We start from the raw sequence: 21,146 nt of genomic DNA on the forward strand, positions 1-21,146 counted from the left end.
ATTTGATGTAAATGTTGATATGTTGCATTTAGCCCTACCACTTTATTACTTGGTTTGTGTTTGTTTCCTATATTTTGCTCCTGATGCCCTTTTCTTGCCCCCCACTTTTTAAAAATTTTTTTAGTATTTCATTTTATCTACTGTGTTATTATATCTCTTTGCATAGTTCTTTTAGTGACTGGTTGAGGGATGAGGATACACATCCTTTTCAGTCTACTTAGAATAAATATTTTTTCACTTTGAGTGGAATGTAGAAAGTTTACTATCATATGGGTCTCTTTATCCTCCTCCTTTATGCTACTGATATCTTATGTATTACATCTACACACAGTGAGAACACCATATATATTTTATTTCTACTATCAAACATATTTTAAGAACTCAACAGAATATTCTTTTAACCTAGATAATTACCATTTCTATTGATCTTCCTTCATTCCTGAAATTCAGTTTCCCTTATGGTATCATTTCCCTTCTAACTGAAGAACTTCCTTTAGTAACTCTTTTTTACACCAAGTCTGCTGGCAATGGATTCTCTTCCTTTTCCTTTATCCAAGAATGGCTTTATATCACTTTTGTTCCTGAAGGATATTTTCTGTGGATATAGAATTCTGGTTGACAATTCTTTCCTTTCCGCAATTTAGAAATATTGTGCCGCTTCCTGCTGGCCTCCATGATTTCTGATGAGAAATCCAGTCATTCAAATAATTGTTTCCCTATAGATAATGCATTTCACTGGCTGCTTTCCAGATCATTGTCCAGTTTCATGACGATTGTGATTGGATTTCCATTATGATATGGATTTCTTTGGCCTTCTTGAATCTATAGGTTTTAAGTTTTTCACCAAATTTGGAGAGTTTTCTATGCCAGGAAATTTTTGATTGTATCCTTGACATTTTGAATATTGTTACCAACTCTGGGCCTTGTTTAAATCCTATGGAGAATACAGAGTTTTTGTTTGTTTCAGGAGGTAGTCAACCTGGTAAGGTTGCAGGCAAAAAGGCTTTTTGTTTTTGTTTCTTTTGGTTACTTTCAGGTGTTCAACACCAGGTAGTTTTTGAAAGGTGAACTGACATTGGAATCATAGCCTACAGAAGACAGGTGCAGCTTTCAAAATTTTTGCAGTGCTTTTTGGACCTACTGCATGTGAATGCCTCCCAACTGCTGGTCTGGGATTTGGGTGGTGGTCTACCTATTCAGTTTCTAAGTCTTTAACATGCTGAGAAGAATCAGATCCATACACATTAGGAGATTGGGGGCAGACTCAGAACTATACAAACAGCTTTATAAGGTCACTTTTTTGAGTTCCTTCCTTTCTATGATCTCCCTGGTACTTTCTAATTCCTTCTATTGGTTCTCAGGCCAAAAGAAATCTGGCTTTAGTTACCCTGTGTACTTCTGCCACCATCTTTTGCATCCAGGGCCAAGCAGATAGAGAACAAAGGAAAAAAATGAAGGTTGGTTCCACCCTCTTGGAAACACAGCCGTACTGGAAAGGTAGGGCTATCTCCCTGAGTTTAGGCTCCTGCAGACTCCCATTGCCTGTAGTTGACACTGTCACCACCATGGGATTGCTTAAGGGTGGGCTGTAAGAGAACACAGAAAAGCGGGGGGGAAAGAAAAAGAAAAAGGATTTCTGCACTCTCTCCAAATATTAGAAGTTACCCTTCTACTTCTTGGGTCAGACCCGAAGGCTTCTGGCACTCCTGGTCTGCACCCCAGTACTCATTTCTAGATTTCCAATGTGTTGAATTCAGGCTGGGGGATACCAGAGGGAGGAAAATGATAAGACTCGTTCATCACTGGGTCAGTGGTCCTTCATATTCTAGTCTTCTTGCCCAACCCACCTGCTATTTTCTTTTCAGAGTCCTCAAACAGCTGCTCTGTGCATTCACAGCTGTACTCGGTGGAAGAGCCATGGTGGAGTGTCCTTCTTCATCTGGAACCAGCCCAGTCACTACTTTTCATGGAAGAAAGAAGAATGAAATATTTTGACTTTCTTCTCATGCTATCATAAATTTTAACTGTACAACTAGAGGAACACTTTCTGTTTGAAGAAGAAATAATACTGGGCTTCCCTGGTGGCGCAGTGGTTCAGAGTCCGCCTGCCGATGCATGGGACACGGGTTCGTGCCCCGGTGCGGGAAGATCCCACGTGCCGCGGAGCGGCTGGGCCCGTGAGCCATGGCCGCTGAGCCTGCACGTCGGGAGCCTGTGCTCCGGAAAAGGACCCCACGTGGTGATCCTAACCACCAACCATGCCCTGAAATTGCAGGGTTCGCTCCATGGACACAGTGACCTCGAGTGACGAGGCCCTCCAACTCCCACCTCCAGAGACACAACCGGGGATAGCGGGGCACAATGATGACTCGTGTGACCATCATTTGACCTGGAGTTTCTCTCAGAAAAGAGCAAGAGTGTCTCCCGAAAGATTAGACTATTGCTTACAGGACTTACTGTACCCAGAGGGGACCGCAACGGGAGGGGCCACAGCGGTGAGAGGCCCGCGTACCGCAAAAAAAAATAATAATAATACTAAATACTATGATATTGCCATTACTGCAAAAAGGTATTTTTTACTAAAAGGGGAACAATAAATATTAACTAGGGATTTGGTTTTGTTTCATTTTAGTAGGCAGAAAGGAGTACCTCTTACTGTCCTTGGGCAATTAATTTCACATTTCACTCATTTTGACTTAGTTTTAGAATACAGCTGACCCTTGAACAACGCAGGGGTTAGGAGTGCTGATGCTCTATGCAGTAGAAAATCCACATTTAACTTTATAGCCGGCCCTCCATAACTGTAATTCCAACCAACTGCAGATTGTGTATTACTGTATTATGCATTTTTGAAAAAAACTGGCATATAAGTGGATCTGTGCAGTTCAAACCCATGTTGTTCAAGGGTCAACTGTACTTTCAAGACTATTACCATCATATTGTTGTGTTAGATTTTTCTAAGGCTAACAGAAGATATCAATTATAAAATGCTGCCAACACTGCCTCTAATCACTGACTTAGAGCTGTGACTAAGAGATTTTATATTTTTAAGACACGAAGTTGGCAGGCGAGGGAGAAAGGAGAAGCCAGCCCTTTCAACAGAGAACATATGTAGCCAACAATGCTTAATGGGCTCTGTGCTCCAAGGAGAGTGGGTCTTTCCAAGAGAAGAACAAAACCGCTAGCTGTACCTAGAATCTTAATTACTATGATGACTTCATTTGGATTACCTTAGAATAAGCAGCATTTGATCAAATACATCACAAAACAGTTTGCTAAAAATTAGTTCATGGGGAATTCCATGGCGGTCCAGTGGTTAGGACTTGGGGCTCTCACTGCTGGGGCCCGGGGCTCGATCCCTGGTTGGGGCACTAAGATCTCGCAAGCCAGACATGCAGCGCCCCCCACCAAAAAAAGTCCATGAAAGTGTGATTATAGTATCCAGAAATACTTCCTAATAAAAGAAAAAAAATCAGAGTATACAGCATTGCAATTTTCAGAATACATAATTTGGTGTTTTATTATTTATATGGTCTTTAAGAGATTCAATACTTTCACCACCAATTAGTTCTCTTAATAATTTTATTTTGTGTAGATACAAATAAACATGTTTTAGATTTAAGGATTTCAGTTTCCCCCACCACATAAGAACACTCCCCATGGGGACAATCTTGTTTTACCTCACCTGCCAAAAATGGCATTTGATAATAGACATAGCTCGGTAGAAAAGGCAAACATTACTTATAAGTAACTACTGAATTACAATTATGAGAAAACTTAAGAGCTGGCTACTTATACCCAGTCCCCTGAAAAATAACAATCATAATAATAATAGTAATAATAGCTACTGTTTATTGAGCTTTACTGTGTTCCAGGTACTGTGCTAAGGGCTTAAAGGGGATTATGCCATTTAATCCTCAAAGCCCTATGAATACTACTGTCAGCCCAGTTTCCAGAGAAGAAAATGGAGGCTTAGAGAAGTACTGTCTCAAAAGCCACAGGATTGGGGAACAGTGGAGCCAAGATTGCAACGCAGGCAGTCTGCCTTGGAACCCCTGCCCTTAATCACTGCTGCAAGCTACAAGGACTCAAAGAACTCAAACAGAAGTCCCCCCCGTTCCCAGTTATCTTCATGAAATAGTGTTAAAAAGTGAAAGATGTAAATGAAAAAGAAAAAGGCCAAAAAACCTCTGGTTATCCTACTATGGGGGGAAAACACCAAAACCCAAAAAACCCTATACTATTTGATGTTACTTTTTTTTTTTTTTTTTTTTTTGCGGTACGCGGGCCTCTCACTGTTGTGGCCTCTCCCGCTGTGGAGCACAGGCTCCGGACGCGCAGGCTCAGCGGCCATGGCTCACGGGCCCAGCCGCTCCGTGGCACGTGGGATCTTCCCAGACCGGGGCACGAACCCGTGTCCCCTGCATCGGCAGGCGGACTCTCAACCACTGCGCCACCAGGGAAGCCCTGATGTTACTTTTCTTAATCAAGAAAACAAAATGCCATAGCATACAGCTCAGAGAAAGTCATATAATAAAAATATCAAGAAACAAAATAAATTAAAATGTATATATAGCATCATTAGGCTCACTTTAGTCTAAATATAGAGTATCCCAGTCAAGAAATAAGTAATTCTCGAGAAGTTAAAAACTTAAAGAGAAACAATATATATTCGTGTAATATTTTATTTACTGATCTCTCTGAAACATGCCAAAATTCATATGGCTAATGGAACTTCCCATGTTAAAACGCTGGTCAACACAACAAATTCCTAACAAAAAAAATTTTAATGTAAGAATCAACATGTGAACATTATATTCAGGTGGTAAAACTCAGGTTACAAATATAAGATAAATATCAAATAATAGCATACTTCTGATTTAATGGAGAACAGTTTTGAGAGTCATGCTTAACGCCCTGGTTAAGTAACGAGAAATGGGTTGGGGTGTCAGACAGGTATGCAAAAATTTAACAGTTCAAATAATCCTTAGCCCTTCTGAGAAAATATAGATGGCAAATATTTCTGTAATATGGTGGTTTCGATCCATTAGTGAGCATTCTGTTCATGAATTTAAAGTAACAGCAGATGTTTCTGAGCATGAAAATTAGATTCAAAGTTAGTCTTTGCTCAACAAGTTAATGATACTATGAATGCCTTATATTTAAAAATATAGTTTAAATTTGTAAAGTTTAAGGTAAAACATACTTGTTTTCATAGTTATCTTTAGATATAATTGAGACTACACTACCATATATAATCAGCTATACTGCTGTGCACAGTTAATTCCAGTTACCGTATTTTGTATCTGCTGGTCATCAACAGCACAAAATTTATGCTCCAAAAGAAATATATCAATCCAGCAAAATGGTTCCATTTAATTTTTCTTTTAAAGACAGATTAACTAAATTTAAGGAAGAATTGGCTTTTCTTGATATCTCATTTTCAAATTACTGATACAAACTTACCAGAGAGTAATTATTTATTTTGCCTAACATCAAACAATCTGCAAAAAGTTTCCAAGATAGAGCCATTCTTTGTTCCATTTCCAAAAATAAATAAAGGTTTTCTAACTGAAAGCATTTACAGTCCTAGCTCTCTAAAGTAAACATTAAAAAACAAAGTACAAAAAATGATCTCTTGGCTTCTGAATAGCCCACTTAGTTACACAAAGTATTTTCTGTCCCAACACTTTCTCAAATTCAAAAGATATTTACTTCCTAGGAACATAACAGTCTTCATTTCAAACCATTCAGTCTGTTTCCATGGCAACACTGCGGGATTCCTTGGCCACCATAAGTCGCATTAGTTGACTGTGGAATTTCTCAATCTTCTTTACATCTTGAGCTTGGTCTGTTCTATACACCAAACACTGTCAGAAATTTTAAAAGCACACATTAACTATGTAAAACTAGATTATCAATGACGTAGCAAACGTATGCTTGGATAAAATTTTGAGTCTCTTCCGACCACTGTTTTGCTCTACTTCCTCTGGAGGTCATACTAAAGAAATTACATTCAAGTTTCCAAGTCCCCAACAATGACATTCCTTAAGTTTAGTATTTTATAACATTTCAAATGCCACTGCTGTGGTTAAAAAACAAACTGAACTCTATTAGAAGCTTCTCAAAAATGACCAGTTGAATAATGTATTCAAATTCTGCCATGGTCTGATGAGAAGACTTCAAGATTGGAATTAGATATTTTCTCCCTGGGATCTGGTCATAAATGATTGAGTTACAGTGGGAAAAGCATATAAATCTTAGGATCCCTTTCTCTATTTGTGAAATGGGAGGGGGGGAGGGTTAATGATAATTTTTAAAAAATCTGGAATCCCTTGCTTACTGCTGGTTGCTACCTAAATCAAACGAGATAAATCTATTCAACCTTGATTTTCTGACATTACTTATAGTTTTTAAACCAAACCAAATTCTTCCTTGCTATAAATTCAATTCTTCATTAGATAGATACTTAAGATCTGTTTATCGTTGGCCATAAAACCATTTGTTCTAGAATCTTCAAAATTATCAAATTTAAGCTGGCAGTCTTTTTTTCATCTTGTAACACTGATCCATTTTTCTTTAGCCCATCTTAGATTCACGTGAGTTTTAAACAATGGGAACTTCATGATCCTACAGTAATATTCATCAACTTAAGTACTTTGGAGTTCAACCCCATCATGCCCAACTGATCTGAATTCATACAGCCTTTAAATCACTTACTTAAAAAAATTTTATCCACGCATTGTACAAATTTGTCTAACAATTTTGTAAAGCGGCCATAATCATCTCCACCGTTTCAATTTTAGTATATGTTTTGTAGAAGAACAAATACCTTCTCACTACAGTTTAGTGAGAAGAACAAACACCTTCTCATTAAAATACACAGAAAGATTTTAGGTCCACAGAAGACAATATTATGAATCAGTCACGGCATTGGAAAAAAATGATGCATAAATGGGACTACTAAAAAGTCAAAGCTCCATGACGATAATAATGAAGTCTAAGACGAGTTTTGTGAAGGAATTATTAGCCACTAAAATGAATTACTGAAGTATACAAACTTTTCTTTAAGAGTCATTAGAAAACAAATTTTTATGTTGGAGTTGATTCATATATTTACTGTTTAGGAGGATGGGTTTGATGGTATCTTTGGTCCCTTCTAGACGTGGACTAGTTCTCAGTAGTTTTAAGAAAGGGAACAAAAAGTATTTTTCATATTTAGATCTTGTCAAAGGAATCATCAATTTTAAATAAAGTTCTTTCCAATACTGCTTACCATGAATCCTTAACTTATATTTAATCATTACCAGAGGCAAAAAGTCATCATCTGGAGATAAAGCCTCTTGTATTGAATTCAATTCTGCATTTTCCTCTATTTTTAAAGCAGGATATACCAATTTCTCTTCAGTAGATATATCTATTCACTCTGCGACAATCATAAGTAAAATTTTTCTCAATGTGAATGCTCGAGATTCAAGTATACATTTACTGAATCTACTAAGCGCAGGCACTAGTGCTAGGCACTTCCACATATTTCATTCACACTCCACAACAACCCAACTGGGTAAGCAGACTATCACTGTGGCACTTCATAGACAAGAAAATTATGGCCCCCAAAGCCAAAACTTTTGGCCTGAACTTTCCCCAGGATGAAATGCTGGTAGATGGCTAAGCTAGGATTCATATCTCTTGAATCTAGGTTTAGCACAATAGAGTTCAATTTATTCTTCCTTTTTCACATTTTCACAGTTACTTCACCAAACTCAATTGGTTCTTGGAAGACATGGTAATCGTTAAAAGATCCGACTTCACACAACCTCACAATGGAAGCCTGAACACAAATATAGTAAAATATATGACCAAAAAGTCATTTTTAAAGTCACTATTAAATCCTTTAAAGAATTAATCCATTAAAAAAAATGTTTGCTAAGTACCCTCTGGGTCAGGACACCATGCTAGTCACTACAAATACTGGTAAGAATATTACTGATCTATCTTTATTTTGAAGCTCACAATCTATTAAAAGTCAAATGTGATAAGACAACTGTGACACAGCACAAAAAGAGGCAGAAATAAAAGTAAGAGATGAAGCAATCCTTTTGAGCTGCGTTTTGAAAGATAAGCAGCAGCAGGCTTGTCACACTGGGGCAGGGGTGGGATTCAATATTGCAGAGATGGAAACAGACTGTTCAAAAGCGCAGAGGCTGGGCTTCCCTGGTGGTGCAGTGGTTGAGAATCCGCCTGTCGAGGCAGGGGACATGGGTTTGTGCCCCGGTCCGGGAAGATCCCACATGCCGCAGAGCGCCTGGGCCCGTGAGCCATGGCCGCTGGGTCTGCGCGTCCGGAGCCTGTGCTCTGCAGTGGGAGAGGCCACAGCAGTGAGAGGCCCGCGTACCAAAAAAAAAAAAAAAAGCGCAGAGGCCTAAGACATCATGGCATATGAAAGGAGCCCTTAAGTAACATTGAAAAGATGAAGATTAGACAGGATATGAGGGTGGAATTTACATTATGAGTGATGAGAAGCCACTAACGATTTTATTTTTGGCCACTAAAGATTTTTAAGCAGGGTAGTAACAAACAAATTTGCATTTTTAGAAATCCCTCCGGCAGGGCAGCATAGGACGACTAAAGGATGAACTGGAAGCAGGGACACAGAGCCTATTCTACTAGTCCAGGTGAGTGACATTGAGCCCTTAAAGTTAAGAGGTTAGCAGTCAAGATGGAGAGTTCATGGCAGAAAATGAGACGAGGGAGCTTGAATCAATAATTCGCAAATGCCCAGCAAAATGTATGGAACTTATCGGAGGATCAAAATACAAGTTTTTCAAATGAAGGAATAGTTAACGTGAGAATGAGGGAAGGGAAGGGACCAAAGATGATCCCCAGGTTTCTAAGCAGGTAGATGACAGTGCAAGTAACAGAAAAAACAGAAGAGCCAGTTTGATAAGATATGATGAGTTCCATTCTAGACAGGCTAATGTTAATGAGTAGAGGAGGCAGGATGCTCAACTTAGAGCTAGTCAGGAAGCCAAAAGAAAAATATGAGCTAAAGGTACAAAATTGGAAACAGACAGACACAGGCAGTACTGGACTTAATGGGTTGGTCCAGAAGTGGTATGAAAAGATCAAGAACAGAATCCTGGAGAAACCAGTATTTATGGGGGCACATCAGTGAAATAATTAGCAAAGAAGAATGAAACAGAAAAACAAGATAAAATGGAGCACAGATGCCAAAATAATAATTTCTACAAGAAGTGGTTTTCTCCAAAGCAGCCAGGAGGTCACATAAAATATGAACTGCTGAGGCTACTGGGTTTGAAAATAAAGGGGCTGCTGCTGAGCTCTCACCAAGAGCAGTCTGAGTGGAAGACTTCATGCAGAAACCAGATGGCAGAGGGGTAAGGAATGAATGGGGTGTGAGGAACAGACAAGAGTGAGCAGACAGGGAAGGTCAGAAATATAATTATAGAGCCTATAACTTGTGTTCAAATACCATTATTTACTTCTCACACACATAAAAAGAAACCTTCACCCCTCATATCCACTTTTGGTCTCTACATTCCTCTTGCTTAGGGTCCGAAGAGAGCAGTTATTAAACTACACTTAACATACTGCATTAATGAAGCAAGTTGAATTATCTTTCCAAGTGCCTATAAAAATAGCTTCCAGGGGCTAATGGCAGACTCCGGGAGGGCTCACGCCAAGGAGTACTTCCCAGAACTTCTGCTGCCAGTGTCCTTGTTCCCATGGTGAGTCACAGCCACTGCCCGCCTCTGCAGGAGACCCTCCAACACTAGAAGGTTGGGAAGCCCGACATGGAGCTCAGAACCTTCACTCCAGCGGGTGGACTTCTGTGAGGGAAGAACTGAATTGTTAAGATCCAAGGATGAAACAGAGAATTTGCTTCATGTCCTGACACTGAATGAAGTCTTGACTATGCACCAAGTCAACTCCCAAGCTTTGTTCTGTCAAGCACTGTGGTTCAAAAAGATAGTAATAGAGCCGTGTGGACGAAAAGGCTCTTGGTGCTCCAGCCAGAAGTCAGTGCTGTGCCTCTGAGGTGGGAGAGCTGGTCCACAAGAGACCTCCCAGCTCCAAGTAATATCAAATGGCGAAACTCTCCCAGAGATCTCCATCTCAACACCAACACCCAGCTTCACTCAATGACCAGGAAGCTACAGTGCTGGACACCCTATGCCAAACAACTAGCAAAACAGGAACACAACCCCACCCATTAGCAGAGAGGCTGCCTAAAATCATAATAAGTCCACAGACACCCCAAAACACACCACCAGACGTGGACCTGCCCACCAGAAAGACAAGATCCGGCCTCATCCACCAGAACACAGGCACTAGTCCCCTCCACCAGGAAGCCTACACAACCCACTGAACCAACTTTAGCCACTGGGGACAGACACCAAAAACAACGGGAACTACAAACCTGCAGCCTGCAAAAAGGAGACTCCAAACACAGTAAGACAAGCAAAATGAGAAGACAGAAAAACACACAGCAGATGAAGGAGCAAGGTTAAAACCCACCAGACCTAACAAATGAAGAGGAAATAGGCAGTCTACCTGAAAAAGAATTCAGAATAATGATAGTAAAGACAATCCAAAATCTTGGAAATAAAATAGAGAAAATGCAAGAAACATTTAACAAGGACCTAGAAGAACTAAAGATGAAACAAGCAACAATGAACAACACAATAAATGAAATTAAAAATACTCTGGAAGGGATCAATAGCAGAATAACTGAGGCAGAAGAACAGATAAGTGACCTGGAAGATAAAATAGTGGAAATAACCACTGCAGAGCAAAATAAAGAAAAAAGAGTGAAAAGAACTGAGGACAGTCTCAGAGACCTCTGGGACATTAAACCCACCAACATTCGAATTATAGGGGCCCCATAGGAAGAAGAGAAAAAGACTGAGAAAATATTTGAAGAGATTATAGCTGAAAACTTCCCTAATATGGGAAAAGAAATAGTTAATCAAGTCCAGGAAGCAGAGAGTCCCATACAGGATAAATCCAAGGAGAAACACACCAAGACACATATTAATCAAACTGTCAAAAATTAAATACAAAGAAAACACATTAAAAGCAGCAAGGGAAAAATAACACACAAGGGAATCCCCATAAGGTTAACAGCTGATCTTTCAGCAGAAACTCTGCAAGCCAGAAGGGAGTGGCAGGACATATTAAAGTGATGAAGGAGAAAAACCTACAACCAAGATTACTCTACCCAGCAAGGATCTCATTCAGATTTGATGGAGAAATTAAAACCTTTACAGACAAGCAAAAGCTGAGAGAGTTCAGCACCACCAAACCAGCTTTACAACAAATGCTAAAGGAAGGAACTTCTCTAGGCAAGAAATACAAGAGAAGGAAAAGACCTACAATAACAAACCCAAAACAATTAAGAAAATGGGAATAGGAACATACATATGGATAATTACCTTAAATGTAAATGGATTAAATGCTCCCACCAAAAGACACAGACTGGCTGAATGGATACAAAAACAAGACCCATATATACGCTGTCTACAAGAGATCCACTTCAGACCCACAGACACATACAGAATGCAAGTGAGGGGATGGAAAAAGATATTCCATGCAAATGGAAACCAAAGGAAAGCTTGAGTAGCAATTCTCATATCAGACAAAATAGACTTTAAAATAAAGACTATTACAAGAGACAAAGAAGGACACTACATAATGATTAAGGGATCGATCCAAGAAGAAGATATAACAATTGTAAATATTTATGCACCCAACATAGGAGCACCTCAATACATAAGGCAAAAACTAGCAGCCATAAAAGGGGAAATCGACAGTAACACATTCATAGTAGGGGACTTCAACACCCCACTTTCACCAATGGACAGATCATCCAAAATGAAAATAAATAAGGAAACACAAGCTTTAAATGATACATTAAACAAGATGGACTTAATTGATATTTATAGGACACTCCATCCAAAAACAACAGAATACACATTTTTCTCAAGTGCTCATGGAACATTCTCCAGGATAGATCATATCTTGGGTCACAAATCAAGCCTTGGTAAATTTAAGAAAATTGAAATTGTATCAAGTATCTTTTCCGACCACAACGCCATGAGACTAGATATCAATTACAGGAAAAGATCTGTAAAAAATACAAACACATGGAGGCTAAACCCAGGCGAATCTTTATATGTCAAGGTTGACAACCTTTGCATAGTTAAGGATCTATGCTAGGTTCCTATTGAGAAGAAGCTGAAAGTTGCAACCCAAAACCTATGGGATACAGCAAAAGCAGTTCTAAGAAGGAAGTTTAGAGCAATACAATCCTACCTTAAGAAACAGAAAACATCTTGAATAAACAACCTAACCTTGCACCTAAAGCAATTAGAGAAAGAAGAACAAAAAAACCCAAAGTTAGCAGAAGGAAAGAAATCATAAAGATCAGATGAGAAATAAATGAAGATAAACAAAATTGATAAACCATTAGCCAGACTCATCAAGAAAAAAAGGGAGAAGACTTAAATCAATAGAATCAGAAATGAAAAAGGAGAAGTAACAACTGACACTGCAGAAATACAAAGGATCATGAGAGATTACTACAAGCAACTCTATGCCAATAAAATGGACAACCTGGAAGAAAAGGACAAATTCTTAGAAATGCACAACCTGCCAAGACTGAATCAGGAAGAAGTAGAAAATACGAACAGACCAATCACAAGCACTGAAATTGAAACTGTGATTAAAAATCTTCCAACAAACAAAAGCCCAGGACCAGATGGCTTCACAGGCGAATTCTAGCAAACATTTACAGAAGACCTAACACCTATCCTTCTCAAACTCTTCCAAAATATAGCAGAGGGAGGAACACTCCCCAACTCATTCTACGAGGCCACCATCACCCTGATACCAAAACCACACAAGGATGTCACAAAGAAAGCAAACTACAGGCCAATATCACTGATGAACATAGATGCAAAACTCCTCAACAAAATACTAGCAAACAGAATCCAACAGCACATTAAAAGGATCATGCACCATGATCAAGTGGGGTTTAGTCCAGGAATGCAATATACGCAAATCAATCAACGTGATACACCATATTAACAAATTGAAGGAGAAAAACCATATGATCATCTCAATCGATGCAGAGAAAGCTTTCAACATAATTCAACACCCATTTATGATAAAAACCCTGCAGAAAGCAGGCATAGAGGGAACTTTCCTCAACATAATAAAGACCATATACGACAAACCCACAGCCAACATCGTCCTCAATGGTGAAAAATTGACACCATTTCCACTAAGATCAGGAACAAGACAAGGTTGCCCACTCTCACCACTCTTATTCAACATAGTTTTGGAAGTTTTAGCCACAGCAATCAGAGAAGAAAAGGAAATAAAAGGAATCCAAATCGGAAAAGAAGAAGTAAAGCTGTCACTGTTTGAAGATGACATGATACTATACATAGAGAATCCTAAAGACGTTACAAGAAAACTACTAGAGCTAATCAATGAATTTGGTAAAGTAGCAGGATACAAAATTAATGCACAGAAATCTCTGGCATTCCTATACACTAATGATGAAAAATCTGAAAGTGAAATCAACAAAACACTCCCATTTACCACTGCAACAAAAAGAATAAAACATCTAGGAATAAACCTACCTAAGGAGACAAAAGACCTGTATGCAGAAAATTTTAAGAGACTGATGAAAGAAATTAAAGATGATACAAATAGATGGAGACATATACCATGTTCTTGGATTGGAAGAATCAACATTGTGAAAATGACTCTACTACCCAAAGCAATCTACAGATTCAATGCAATCCCTATCAAACTACCACTGGCATTTTTCACAGAACTAGAACAAAAAATTTCCCAATTTGTATGGAAACACAAAAGACCCCGAATAGCAAAAGCAATCTTGAGAACAAAAAACGGAGCTGGAGGAATCAGGCTCCCTGAGTTCAGACTATACTACAAAGCTACAGTAATCAAGACAGTATGGTACTGGCACAAAAACAGAAATATACATCAATGGAACAGGATAGAAAGCCCAGAGATAAACCCACGCACATATGGTCACCTTATCTTTGATAAAGGAGACAGGAATGCACAGTGGAGAAAGAACAGCCTCTTCAATAAGTGGCGCTGGGAAAACTGGACAGATACATGTAAAAGTATGAGATTAGAACACTCCCTAACACCATACACAAAAATAAGCTCAAAATGGATTAAAGACCTAAATGTAAGGCCAGACACTTTCAAACTCTTAGAGGAAAACATAGGCAGAACACTCTGACATAAATCACAGCAAGATCCTTTTTGACCCACCTCCTAGAGAAATGGAAATAAAAACAAAAATAAACAAATGGGACCTAATGAAACTTCAAAGCTTTTGCACAGCAAAGGAAACCATAAACAAGACTAAAAGACAACCCTCAGAATGGGAGAATATTTTTGCAAATGAAGCAACTGACAAAGGATTAATCTCTAAAATTTACAAGCAGCTCACGCAGCTCAATAACAAAAAAACAAACAACCCAATCCAAAAATGGGCAGAAGACCTAAACAGACATTTCTCCAAAGCAGATATACAGATTGCCAACAAACACATGAAAGAATGCTCAACATTATTAATCATTAGAGAAATGCAAATCAAAACTACAATGAGATATCATCTCACACCGGTCAGAATGGCCATCATCAAAAAATCTAGAAACAATAAATGCTGGAGAGGGTGTGGAGAAAAGGGAACACTCTTGCACTGCTGGTGGGAACGTGAATTGGTACAGTCACTATGGGGAACAGTATGGTGGTTCCTTAGAAAACTACAAATAGAACTACCATATGACCCAGCAATCCCACTACTGGGCATATACCCTGAGAAAACCATAATTAAAAAAGAGTCATATACCAAAATGTTCATTGCAGCTCTACTTAAAACAGCCAGGAGATGGAAACAACCTAAGTGTCCATCATCAGATGAACGGATAGAGAAGACGTGGTACATACATACAATGGAATATTACTCAGCCATAAAAAGAAACGAAATTGAGTTATTTGTAGTGAGGTAGATGGACCTACAGTCTGTCATACAGAGTGAAGTAAGTCAGAAAGAGAAAGACAAATACCATATGCTAACACATATATATGGAATCTAAGAAAACAAAAAAGGTCATGAAGAACCTAGGGGTAAGACGAGAATAAAGACACAGACCTACTGGAAAATGGACTTGAGGATATGGAGAGGGGGAAGAATAAGCTGTGACAAAGTGAGAGAGTAGCATGGACATATATACACTACCAAAAGTAAAACAGATAGCTAGTGGGAAGCAGCCGCATAGCACAGGGAGATCAGCTCAGTGCTTTGTGACCACCTAGAGGGGTGGGATGGGGAGGGTGGGAGGGAGGGAGATGCAAGAGGGAAGAGATATGGTAACATACGTATATGTATAACTGATTTACCTTGTTATAAAGCAGAAACTAACACACCATTGTAAAGCAATTATACTCCAATAAAGATGTAAAAAAAAAAAAAAAAAAAAGCTTCCAGACCAATGTTCTTGACTTGGGAATGAAATGTGAAATAAGCATCCTAATGGGTGATCTGCATAAATTCTATGTAAATAATTTCAAACAAATGGTTAACTCAAACAAATCTGAAAGTATGCAACAAATAAAAATGTATACTTACAACTAAATCATCTGTTACTTTAATACACAAACTCCCATCAGAATGCCTATATTTGAGAACCACACGTGCCTGAAATAAAAATACATATTTAGAAACAGTGAAGTCAGAGACATTTCTCATAAATAATTTAGTCTTCAGCTGGGCTAAAATGGATCCTTCTAGAATTAATAGCCAAAACATCTAAAGGCACCTTTACTGTAAACTTATTATTGAAATGCGGGAAAACAGCATTTTGTTCATTTCTATTGCTGCAATTTTTTAAGACTTTGAAGAGATGTACTGAAAATTCCCAAGACACATCCATATTCAGAGAGCCTGTGAGACTCTTAAGGTGGTTTGGCATTTCTTGCCAGTAAGAATAATATACTGAAGGGTATTCACAGCTTGCCACCTCAAAGTATACCACTTGGGCATAAGGAATGCTCTGAGCTGAAGGAGATTAGCTCTCTGCCCTTTCTGGCCAAAAGCAGGACATAAATTAACCTTTGTAAAGGTGATGTAAGTTTCCAGTTGTAAAGGTGTTTCCCTCTCCCTGGGAAGAGAACAAGGTTTGTTCCCTAACAAACCTTACTAAACAACTCTTATTTCCCATACATTTCCTAGTCACCTTCTCACAACTTACCCCCTCCCAGAAGCCCCAAACCTCTTTTCCTTTGTCCAGCCTCTTTCCCACCCTTTGTTAAGATGGCATAAAGGTCCTAAATTCCTCAGTTCACATTTCTTTGTGAACTTCTGTGCTATGTATGTTTCTACTTGTTAATTTGCAGAGCCCCAGTCATAACACCTAAGAGAGTAAAGGAGAAAGATGTTTCTCCCCTACAATACCAACACACCTAGCCACAGATGAATGATAGGCAAAGAAGGGGAAAAAAATAACAGAAATGGCTAGTTCAGTTCAAATCCATTCCCCAGGAAAGAGCCCTGCAGTTGCAGTTCATACTTTCCATTTTCCCATGGCTCTCAGGAGGTGGACTCAGGCTAAGTTACTCAGCGAAATCACATCTTTATCATGATGGCACAACATGATGTCTCCATCAACAACTTTCTAAATCCAGAATAACTCCTATATTGAGTGCCATGCTACACAGCACTTTTTGTTGTTTGGTATTCTACAGTTAGGAAGCCAAGAAAATGATTTAGGTATTACGATATTCCAATAAAAGAAGACATCTCCCAATAGAGTTTACAACTTCCATGAACATTATTTTTACTACTTTAAATGATGGATTCAAAAGTGTACTGCAGCAGAGTCAAGTTTCTTGTTAACCAAAATAAATAACTCTTGTTTAGTTTTAGCTAGCTGTTTTAAAAAGTGCTAAGTATCTATAAGCCAAAACAGGAACATAATTTTAAAATGGTTACAGTGTAGCACAGGACCCTCAAGACAATTCTGGAAACTAGATAAAAAGGGCTATTAGAGCTTTTCCTACAGCTTTTCCCATTATGCTCTCTGCTCTCCTGGGATTGCAAAAAAAATAGTCATACCACCCTGAGATTTGTCTTGGTGAGGGAGGAAAGGGAACGCACCAAGCACTTAAGTAGGTATAAATAATGACAACTAGGTTAAGTACCTTTAGACTACCTGATTCTATTTATTGAGCTATTAAAATCAGTTTTACGTATTTAAAAAAATTCAGTCCTCCGGAAACAAAAGGAAACTGAAACTAAAAAATATACTAAGCATGACAACTACGGAAAGTTTTAACTCTCACTTAAAAGAATACTTACTGGCGAGTAGGAGAAATGAGAGTTAAAAGGTCTGTGGTACTACAAGAGAGTCCATTTTGTAACGTAGGGAGCACCTAAGTTACCATGTCAGATGCCACTAAGAGAGAAAAAGAAATCAAGGTTCTTGCTTTCTTAGGAACTTTGAATTCAACCAAGCAAAATAATCAAAACATAAGACAACATAAATTAAGCCCTATAAAGGCATATACAGGTAAAATGTTAAAAGAGGACGCAAGTAATTTAGATTGGGAGAAGAGGAAGTGTAAAAAGGCTTTATAGAGATGGCTTCAGAAATGCATTTCTTTTTTTCTTTTAGGGAAGAAGTTAGGAGAAAAGCTGAAGTGGCAATCTGAAGATATGATACATTATGTAGCTTCATGAGACTAGGGCTGAGTATGGCGGAAATGGTGGAAGACAAAGCCAGCAAGACTGGAGAGAGGGTCAGACTGGAGACTGGGAGTCCGGATGTCTACCAGCAATCAATGAAGAACCAGGTTTAAAGCAGGAAACTGAGAATTCAATTTTTGTGTTTTAGATAGCTGTGGTATGAGAGTGGTCCAGAAATAATGCCATCTTCAGTTAGAGCAGATGCAACAGAGAATGGTAAAAGGTGATGGATGTAATCAACAGGGAGAGAAGACAGAATTCTGTAAAACAGATCCCAAAGAGTTCTGACAAAATTTCTTTTCTTTTTTAGTCCCAGCAGTATGGACCAGTAGGAATAGCATGAACATGGGGTTTAGAGACGTGGGTTCAAATTTTAGCTTCATTTCTTAGAGACTAAGCAAATCATTTAGTGTATCTAAGATTGTTTACTCATCTACCTCAAGGAGCTGTCTTAATTGTTCACATAAATTATACAAATAAATATATATATAAAATGTCTGTCACATACAAGGTACTCAATATAACTGTCAGTCTCTCCCCACTCATCCCCTCACATTCCAATCAAAAAAATCACTAGTTTTTAACTAGTGCAAGGCTATCATAAGAAGGCACAAGTTTTTAGGCCACTGGAATTTTCTGATTGGGGAAAGAGCTCAAAGATTCTCGCTCTCTTGCCTATACTAGACATGCCTTGTTCACAGCAATGCTCTGTAATTACCATTTTATTTTCATTTTCCCTAAGAATGACCACATTCTTAAAATATGATTACTCTTGATGTGAATTTGTATATTCTTTACTATCTTTTCAAATATTTTTAGTTTACACTGTGGGTACTTCTGGACAAAAATCCTGTATTGTCCTCATGGTGTACTGCTTAAAGAAACAGATGGCCCTACAAAAAAATCTACCAAATGGAGCCAGAAATTGTGTCATAAACAAAGTACTCAATTTCAAAAATATCTAACTCATTTCATAATTTGTTATTATTACATCTTTGTATTGCAAAGAATGAAACTAAGAATGTTTTACAGCTTCTTGTTACTTATCTAGGTCTAAAAAGCTAGCAGGATTTTTTTTTTTTTTTTCTGGCTGCATTGGGTCTTCATTGTGGTGTGCGGGCTTCTCATCTCAGTGGCTTCTCATGTTGCGAAGCAGGGCTCTGGGCGCGCGGGCTTCAGTAGTTGCAGTACGTGGGCTCAGTAGTTGTGGCTCAGGGGCTTACTTGCTCCTCGGCATGTGGGATCTTCCCAGACCAGGGATGGAACCCGTGTCCCATTCACTGGCAGGAAGATTCTTAATCACTGCGCCACCGGGGAAGTCCCGCTAGCAAAATTTCTAATTAACAGGGAGCTGCTTCACATATTATTTAGATGACAATAACATAAATAAAAACCCGAGAGGAAGAAAAGTCAAGACCCAAATGCTATATTCTCATCCTTGCGACTTCTTTGCTTTTTAATAATAAGCTAACCTCTGACACTCACTTATTATAATTTTTGTGGGGGCCATGCATGAATTACAGGGATCCACGGGCCCTCTAAAATTGTTTACAAACTTCTACGTACAAGTGGATTTTTCTGAGAAAAGGGTGCAAGCATCTCGTGTTCTCAAAAAGGCACTGACCTCCAAAAGATTAAGAACCACTAAGCTAATGGCTGTAGATGCCTCCAAACTGGGGTCTTTCCAAAATTTCTCTGCGGTGGCAGAAAAACATAACCGTTTTATCTTACACAAGGTAGTATGGGACAAGGGCACCAAAACAGCTGAGGGACAGAAGGTCGAAACTGCAGGAGGAGGAGCCCTGCCCTTAGAGACACGTAAACCAACGACAGCCATAAGGGATGTTCAGGGATTGGGGGCGGAGGAAAGCTACCTAAGGGCCCTGAAATGACCCCGATCTTGCCCGTTTCAGGGCTTCATCGGGCCGTTAATAAGGGAGGAACAAGCGGACTTGGCGGGGTCCGTCTCTCCTCACTCACAGCACCTACTAGGATGCTGGAGAAGCTTCGGAGGCCGAGCGGACGGCAGAGAAGTTATCCTGACCGGGGGCTGGGACAGAGGCACTGGCCCCTCCAGTGATTTACCTTCATAGGGTCTGCGAGGTAGAGCTTCTCCGCTGCGCGACTGAACTCCTCCCAGGTCTGGTACTGCGGCATCCTCGGCCCGCGGCAGAACAGGAGAGGGAGGCAAAGCTACGGACCTGAGGCGACGCGACGCAGCCCACCTACCTCCCTACCTCTCGCAGCCACCTACTGCAGCAGAGACCCAGCCGCTCAACGATGGTGGCGCCTCTTCGCACCAACGCCTCGTTCCATTGGACGGCCCGGACCGCCGTCGCCCAATGGAAAGGAGGGATGTTGCCAAGTAGGAGGTGGAGCCCCGAGCGTGTGGCTCTGAGAGCTGGTCCAGAGAAGTGGATAGCGAGGAGACGATGGAGGTTGCCACAGCGCCCCCTGTAGGACTGGAGGAGAATCTGTCCCGCTGTTCTTTGGGCGGGACTGCAATGGTAAAGCCCAGGTTTCTTCAGCAAACATTGAGCGGCTTAGTGATAAGCGCTGGAGCTACAAGAATGGAGACATTAGGGTCCAGCTGTCACACCTACAGCTTAGTAAAAGAGAGAGGAGACATAAACACAAGAATGCAACCGAAAACTTAATGTGATGGATATTTATGTCGGGTTAGTAGAGCACAAAGGAAGAGTAATCACGTGTGGGTGGAGGGATGCTATAGTGATGGCACAAGCCGAATCTAGATAAACATGGTGGATGTCCAACAGGTGGGCAAGGTGGGGCAGGATATCTAGGCCCACTTTAGATCTGTAGTGTATTTAATGTGATAGGTATTTGGGGGATGGGGGAAGAAAAGAATCAAGGGAAGAAATCGTGTCATCACTTAAGCCAGGAGAAGACATTTGAACTTTGTTCTCCAGGCAATGGAGTGATTTAGAAGGGTATTTTTCTTTAATCAAGTTTATTGAAGAATATTTTTTTGTACAATGAAACACACCAGTTTTAAATGTACAGGTTGATGCATTTTGACACACACACACATTTATATATTAAAATATGGGTATATGCCCATATACCAGATATCACAATCAAGATAAGGAACATCTCTATCTCCAGAATAGTTCCCTTATGCTTCTTTATATTCAGTCCCACCACCTGCACCCCTAACCCCAGACAATCACTGATCTGCTTTCTGTCACTCTAGTTTTCCTGCCCATGCAAGGGATTTAAGCTGATTTGCATATGATAGGGCTCCAGCTTCACACAAAGACTGAAGTGAAGTGGCAAACCTGGAGATGGGGAGACCTCTTAAGATGCT

At 39.6% G+C, this 21,146-nt stretch overlaps 1 protein-coding gene across 1 annotated transcript; it reads right to left on the reverse strand.

Annotated features, from left to right (window-relative positions):
• Positions 1 to 5,519: 5,519 nt before the first annotated feature.
• Positions 5,520 to 20,018, reverse strand: SRP9 (signal recognition particle 9). The gene is made up of 3 exons (XM_007454473.1): positions 19,904 to 20,018; positions 15,704 to 15,772; positions 5,520 to 5,870 (listed from the first exon to the last, which is right to left on the reverse strand). The coding sequence occupies exons 1-3, from the start codon at positions 19,973 to 19,975 to the stop codon at positions 5,751 to 5,753; spliced, it is 261 nt and encodes an 86-aa protein (XP_007454535.1). The 5' UTR covers positions 19,976 to 20,018; the 3' UTR covers positions 5,520 to 5,750.
• Between the last annotated feature and the right edge of the window lie 1,128 nt (positions 20,019 to 21,146).

The sequence above is a fragment of the Lipotes vexillifer genome, unplaced genomic scaffold (assembly GCF_000442215.2).
Source record: "Lipotes vexillifer unplaced genomic scaffold, Lipotes_vexillifer_v1.1 scaffold634, whole genome shotgun sequence".
Lineage (NCBI taxonomy): Eukaryota > Metazoa > Chordata > Mammalia > Artiodactyla > Lipotidae > Lipotes > Lipotes vexillifer.

Coding starts and splice junctions, on each gene's coding strand:
- SRP9 (XM_007454473.1), bottom strand. CDS start 19,975: ATGCCGCAGTACCAGACCTGGGAGGAGTTCAGTCGCGCAGCGGAGAAG. Junction 15,773..19,903: donor ACCTCGCAGACCCTATGAAG/GTAAATCACTGG, acceptor TTTTTATTTCAG/GCACGTGTGGTTCTCAAATA. Junction 5,871..15,703: donor AAGTAACAGATGATTTAGTT/GTAAGTATACAT, acceptor AATTTCTGACAG/TGTTTGGTGTATAGAACAGA.